Source organism: Psilocybe cubensis, chromosome 6 (genome assembly GCF_017499595.1).
Source record: "Psilocybe cubensis strain MGC-MH-2018 chromosome 6, whole genome shotgun sequence".
Classification (NCBI taxonomy): Eukaryota; Fungi; Basidiomycota; class Agaricomycetes; order Agaricales; family Agrocybaceae; genus Psilocybe; species Psilocybe cubensis.
In genome coordinates this window covers 2,991,802-2,999,166 of record NC_063004.1, presented here as the reverse complement: position 1 = coordinate 2,999,166, position 7,365 = coordinate 2,991,802, and the positions used below count along the sequence as shown (strand labels likewise).

Below are 7,365 nucleotides of genomic sequence, written 5' to 3'. Positions count from 1 at the left end.
TTATTTCTTCTTTTATACTCTCCTGCACTTGAAAACTTTATGACTCGTGTACGGTGCCGCGTACTCGCGATATTTACTAACCAGTTCCTCGCTGGATATCACGATCAGGCTTAGTTCATGTTGATTCCTGCTGGAAATACGCTGGCTGACATTTGGTGAGGCCGCCGACATCTCTTTATCATCGCTCGATCTGCATGTCTCACTAGCAGTTCGTGTCCTGCCGTAATTGGTCTGTTAACTGCGTTTGATCTATCGTAATGGTAGACACCTTACAAGATGGTTTTACGATGCCGTGTGTAATTGGAACAATTTTTTGATCATTTTGTATCGTCAAGCTGGTGTCAGGTTGAGTTGGGCAGGCAATTGCCCGAAAACCCAGTCTTGTTCAATTCAAAGGGGCTGACGTCCAAAATAAGAAGTTACTTCTAAACAAGGAAGTGATCAAATGGGTTTATTTTTTTTCAAAGTCAGATTGGCCCGTCTGGTTCGTTCAAGGCTTCAAACTGTCTGTCCATGAACATCGTCTTCTATCATCGATATAGATTTATCTGATCCCTCAATAACACTTTTGTGACCTTTTTTACTCTGCACGATATGGTCTATATATGCTTTCTTCGTGATGTTTAAGGATGTGGTGTCTAGCGTAGCCGATGGACATGGCGAACTCGGACACTCACGGTGTAAATGCACAGCGCGTTACAACCCAGCCTTGAATGATATGCGATCACCATGCATTTCTTTGTATAAAAGTGACATGCACTCTCCACGTAAAAATCTGAGGTGAGTTTGACTAGCTATGCTTTCAGTTATACCAGCTGAATGAAGCAAAGATACCCTAACTAGTAGTGATCATGACCACTGCTTTTGAGCTTTCAACTTGAAGTTTCATCGAGTTATTTTGAGGAAAATGGCGCTCATAGTGTAAGTACAATGCACATGTCCTGGACGGCTAACAGCAAGTCAACAGCCTCACGTTAAGAATCCAGGTCGATATTCAAAGGAAGTATTTTTGGAATCTTTGCGACTATAATTATCTCGCACTGTCCAGTGCAACGCTTCAAGCTTCAGTACCGACGTTCATATTCACTCCATCCTTTTCTCATTCCGATTCCCAAAGTCCGTCACACCGCCCACTCACAACGGCAGTGGAGCCCGATAGCTATCTTCACCTTCAAATCACACGAGGTGGATTACTAGGGAGGCTGTGATCACGTATGATTCCGGCAATGCGCCATCACGACAAATATCATCACTCCAGAGTCTCAAACGGCTTAGGCAATCAGCGCTTAGCCCCCTGCTGCAACACTATAAAACCGCAAGCATGCGATCTGCGTGGATTTTCCCCCAGGTACCGCTGTGCGTCTCCCTCACCCACCTACCCACCCACCACCTTCGTCATCCACCGTCGCTTTTCAAGCAGGAGCTGGTCCTCCTTAACGAATAAGACAAGACAAGACAGGAAAAAGAAATAAACACACATATTACGAACCTAGAATTTTGACGGGATCGATTCTATCAGACTTGAGAAGATAATGATGATGATGAACTTGAAGATGGTCGCTTCGTTGAGCGTTGCTTTTACATTTGCCGCCTCGTTAGTCGCTGCTGTACCCCGTCCCTACATCCGCGATGCTCCCCATGACATCGAGCGACACAGGTCCGTTCCCAATTCCATACACTCCTTTGAATTGCGCCATTAAATCATCCCTGATCATTTTCTTTTCTTATTTTTCAGAGGATGCGGAACGAACATTGGCGCTGCGCGCAAGGCGAGCGCCGAGCGGCGTTTCCAGTCCGAGCGGATGCCCGCAGAGTCTGAAAATGCCACCGCGACTCTGGACATCTACTTCCACGTCGTGTACATGAACGAGACCATCGAGGGCGGATACGTGCCGTAAGCATCCATTACCTACATATCCCATGGATGATTTGGCTGAATATGACCTTGTGCTCGCACAGCGACTCGCAGATCCAGGCGCAGGTTGACACGATGAACGCGGATTATAACAGCACTGGTATCAGTTGGAATCTGGTCAACATTACGCGTATCCAGAACGAGGACTGGTTCTTGCGCGTAGCGCCCAACTCGTACGTAGCCGTTTGCTCTCCCATCATACCTGGGCTAAATGAGATCGATCAATGATCAGGACGCAGGAGCTGGAGATGAAGACGACGTACAGACAAGGAAACGCGTCGACGCTCAACGTGTACACCGTCGGGCTGATGGAAGGCGATGGCGCTGGCCTCCTCGGATACGCGACGTTCCCGATGGACTTCAATGACGCCCCAACGAACGATGGTGTCGTGCTTCTCTTCTCCACTCTGCCCGGAAGCAGCTCGCCGAAATATAACCTCGGTAGGACGCTGACGCACGAGTCGGGACACTGGTGCGGGCTGTATCACACCTTCCAGGCAAGTGTCCTGTGCCTTTTGGTAAAGATATGTAGGCTGATGGATCTGTTATTTGAAATAGGGCGGATGCACTGGATCCGGAGATGAGGTCGACGATACACCCGCTGAGGAATCCCCCGCTTACGGATGCCCGCTCAAGCGAGACACCTGCTCCAGCAAAGGCGCTGACCCCGTCCGTACGTCCTGTCTCCTTTCTGAGAACCTTTGCGTTCGTTAACCCGTGGGCATTTCTTCTGCACAGAAAACTTTATGGACTACACAGACGACGCCTGCATGACGAACTTTACAAAGGGGCAGGCGAAGCGCATCAAGGCCGAGTTGAGAACGTACCGCGGTGTCGACGTGTAAGGCCTTGCGCATCTTTGTTCTGTCGTACATACAGTGTGGCGAGAAATGAAATGCAATTCTTGACCAAATGAGTAAACAGTAACACTGAGGTGTAAGGAGTACTGGCATACGTTACGCATACGTTACCCACAAACCTTCAATCATGAAATCTGTAGTGATGTGTTGGAATTCAGCACGCATCGGATAAAGTAATGGGATTGACCTAATAGACATCGTGGAATAGCAAGGATAGCACGGGAACAGACAATCGCACGGGGACTGGCGACCCAAACCGCTTCCTGGTGGTTCATTTATAAGTCGTTCCTTTTTTGGCATGACCATTTCCCTTTTCGGCATCCCTCGCCTCCACCGTCCGATTCACAAGTGTTTTCAACCACTTTCTTCACTTGCTTAAAATGGACCGACACGAACCATATTAGGCATTGAATCGACCCGAATCAAACCGTCCCTTTTTGCTGTCCTTCACTGTTACACAGCTCGACCTTTTTGACAAACCAGTTCGCATCGTCTCTTCGTTCCAGCCTTCAGCTTTCTAATAGGCTTGCGCATTCCCGCCCATTCCATTCCCAAAGACGAATACAGCTAGTTCGCTATCTGCTGCCCTTTTCTTACCGCTCTCCCTTCATCTCTGCACTTCTTCCTCATACACCCGTATCTCCACATCTCCTGTCTCCTGCAGCTTCTGCACTTCCTCCACCCTCCTCTCTACCCTCTCTACCGCCTCATCCCCCATCCCGCTCGCTTCACTTCCTCCTTCCTCCTTCCTCCTTCCTCCTTCCTCCTTCCTCCTTCCTCCTTCCTCCTTCCTCCTTCCTCCTTCCTCCTTCCTCCTTCCTCCTTCCTCCTTCCTCCTTCCTCCTTCCTCCTTCCTGCTTCACTCCTTCCTGCTTCACTCCGTCCTGCTTCCTGCTCTTGCTTCTCATCCTCCCCACCCACGCCTAGATCGCGCTCTAAGCCTTCGTTTTCTCGAGCCTTGTCCTTAAAATTCAATATTCTCGTAAAATCAATGCATTTCTTCCGATCCTATGCGTGGACTTTTTGAGCTTTTAATAAATGACACAAAATACTATATTCTATTGGTCGTTAATACATCTCAACCTTGTCCCAACCTTCGGAAAACCAACTCACAGTGTTGTCGTTACTGATCAAATTTGATATTACTATGAATATCATTCATTCAGTTTTCATCGTCCGTAAGACTTCTTATTTTGAAAGTTGGAACTTCGCATGCAACCAACGAGGTAACAAGCAAGTCCAGCTGGGTGACCAACTCTGTAAAGTTGCGGAGGGGTTCAAATTAATCGGTGCCACAGGTATGTACGCGCCTCGCACATACCTGCGCTCATTGACTTGCAGCGGTATCTTGCTAATTCCAGACTTTGGAGTGTGAGTCTGCTCCCTTCAACGATGGCCATAATGGCGTCCACCTCGATAGGAAACTCAGGTTTTGACCAAATGGTCAGGCGTCGTAGAGAAGAAAGCTCGAATGCCCGTCGGGCGGGCGGAGGGCAGGTTCCGATTTCGAGATGCTCGACCCTGAGGGGTTTGTAAACCAGCCCAGCGGGAATAGCTGTATCAAAACGCATCGAGCTCAATTTGCGCAACCTGGCTGAAGAAGAGACGTTTCGCAACAACAGCGAAATGGGAAATATCGCGAACGCGCGCGTGTCGATATGGGTAATGGTGGGTGGAAGGGCTTGCATCGAGTCTTGCAAGTGTTTGACGGTGGTTGGATGGAACTCGATGTCGTTGTAGTGATCCGACCCTATCCCGTCGAGACGGCAGAATTGGATTGTTTTCAAGCGGTCCAAGTATTTCAGTATGGCAGGGAGTGAGAACGTTCGTCTGCGATGGCTGATAGCGCTTCCTTCCGTCGAGAACCGTACGCTGAGCTTTTGGACGAAGGAACGAATCCTCGGCAGCCCGTCTCGCGTGAGGAAGTTATCGTGCAGTCGAGCACCTGTGGTGCATCCCCCCTCGTATTCGTCAAAGTCGAAGATCGATATCGTGGTAGGCGTTGTAAAGGCCATGTCGGGTTCGGATGCGGTTTGGAGGTGGTATAGAACGGTAATATCGCGGAAGAGAAGCCTCTGGCAGATCTCTCGCATTGATCGGTTGACCAGGGCACAGGCGCGTAGAGTATCTGTGGATTGATGGTCTTCGCGTACATGGACCATAATCTCCCCGAGAACCTCGAGTGGCAAGATGGGCCAGTGCCAATGGAGGAAGGACATAGCTACAATGCAGATGAAAGTGCGAGGAAGTGTAAGATGAGGAAGTAGTAGGTGGTAAGTAATGAAAGATTCGGTCCACTGGCTTTCAACAGGTCACGCGTCGAGGTTCAGTGGCACTTTAATCGTGACCGCGTCAAAGTCAGCAAATGGCTTGACAAAAGAACATTGTACAGTTCTATCCACTCAGCTCTACTTCATTGCAATACTAATGGTAAGAATTTTTCAGTGAGCATACGTAGGATCGGTTTACCAAAGCGAAGAGGGCTTACCGATAAAATTAGGGAAGCATGTGCTCATGAAACCTTCCAGCCGATCTTGCCAAGTTCTTCTCAAACTCGAATGTATTCCAGCAGGACATATCTAACGTACGTGACCCCAGCACAAACTTCCAGCACCCCCAAGCTCAAGGCACACGATGGAGGTCGGGTCCTAGTTTACGAAGATAGATATCGAAAAACCACGTTACTACCACCCTCAGAGAAACCACTTTGAAGGCATCGGTCACGCATCTGACCCTTTACGATTTCAAACTCTTTCCACAAGCCAAGCCACCTCGAGTATCGAATCTGACTGCCACGGAAGGAATCATGCCTGTATACAAACGTATCTAGTAACGAATGGGCGAAAGAATACACTTGATCACCATAGCTCCCAGGGCACAACTCGTCTGTGGCCCTAGAAAGAAACGATGAAAAGTCTATCCAACCGACAGCATCCGTCTTAGACATTTGTTATAGGCGGATTCCTTCGAGAGGGGCGGGTTTGCAGGTTTGCAGCATCGGTGTCAGCTTGATCTAGGAGCCGAAAAAGGAGAAAGGGAAATGGAACGTTTTCCATTTTTTTAACAATTTCTCCAGGCTGTCAAGTGCATGTTTGGAGAAGGACAGTATACGATTAAAGCCACGCACGGAAACCCGAAAGATAGAGAGCCAGCCAGACCATGATCGCAGAGCGCTGACCCCTAAGAAGTGCATCTGGCCGCCCCTGCCGGGAAGCCCGTCGAAGGTTCTAAGAGACCATAGCGAGAAGTGCAGGCGACCAGCTGCAAACAGGATTTCCAGGTCTAACTCCAAGACGAGAACCGTAGAGTTATCGATACAGCGTTAAGACACCAGAGGCCCATCACTGCAGAATTCTGTGTCCCTTCTTCTTCCTACGTCCACGCCCTATTCAGAGAATACTCTTAATGACCGTTGTCCGACTTCATATTCAACACAGACGCTCAAAAAATATAAATCATAACCAATCAATGAATCAATAAAAAAAAAACTCACTGATCTAGGGAGATGGGGGGTTTCCACCTCACCTTGTTCCATCTACGAAAACCGCAGATTCCCTTACGAGTCTCATATCCCGATGGTTTGAGTTTACATGGTCCTCTTCCCCTCGACGTCCATAGGGCCGCGTTTTGGTTTTTGTGTAGTTGTGTTGGGATTCGCCTGGGGTTTGGGAAAACTGGGGAAACCAGGAATACTGGATGTTCTCATCACATGATGATCGGACGTGGACGCGTTGTAAACGCGCTACATCTCGTTACTATCGAGGTGGCTGCAAAGTATGTAACGGTCACCATCGAAGTCAGTAACCGTTAGCAAACCGCCATTGACCGCCAGTAACCGTCAGTAACCGTTCATGACCGTCTGACCGTCTGACCGTCATGAACTTTCCCATGGATAAAGTGTGTAATGGTCATCCATCAAAGTCAGTAACCGTTACCAAACCGTCAGTAACCGCTCATGACCGTCTGACCGGCGTTATGAACTTTCCCATGGATATACTGCTAGTGCTACTAGTACTACTAGGCTTGCTAGTTCGGTACGTACCCATACCTTTTTTAGGCAACGGGTACGGTACCCAGTAGGCATCGGGTACGTACATGATGGATATATATGTATACCTAGACCTACCTACATAACACTGCTGCTAGTATGACACGATTTTCCGTTGAAAATGCGAAGTGGCTGTCATCTGGGTTTGGTCAGTACCAAAATAGCAAGTCCAGAACCTTAGTACGTACATTAGTGTTAGGTTTCGTAATGTGCTACTTAGTTCTTAGTGCATACACCCTGAGTCGAACAACAGTGAACACACTTTGGTGTGGTCGTACTTACTACTGGGGCCTTGGTCTGTACTAACGTATGGAATAGTTTTCGTAATAGCAATACAGTACCATAGGGCTGACATCAACATAAACCAAGGCCAATTATCTTTTATACAACCCTCATGATTATTTCCCAGATTCCCTGATATTTTCTCATTTCCAATCTGTCTCGTCTTCTTTGGCTTCATAATGGAAAATGTAATTGTACCGGAAACATCCACGGCAGGATGGATTTCCCAGCATTATGCTTTGCCGTGCATAGGCCGATAG

General features: G+C 48.2%; 1 protein-coding gene across 1 annotated transcript; it reads right to left on the bottom strand.

Moving 5' to 3' along the window:
* Window positions 1-3,474: 3,474 nt before the first annotated feature.
* On the bottom strand, window positions 3,475-4,994 carry JR316_0007426 (uncharacterized protein; the record flags this gene model as incomplete). The annotated part of the gene is made up of 3 exons (XM_047893168.1): window positions 3,475-3,738; window positions 3,983-4,032; window positions 4,097-4,994. The coding sequence occupies 3 exons, from the start codon at window positions 4,992-4,994 to the stop codon at window positions 3,475-3,477; spliced, it is 1,212 nt and encodes a 403-aa protein (XP_047748450.1).
* Window positions 4,995-7,365: the final 2,371 nt, after the last annotated feature.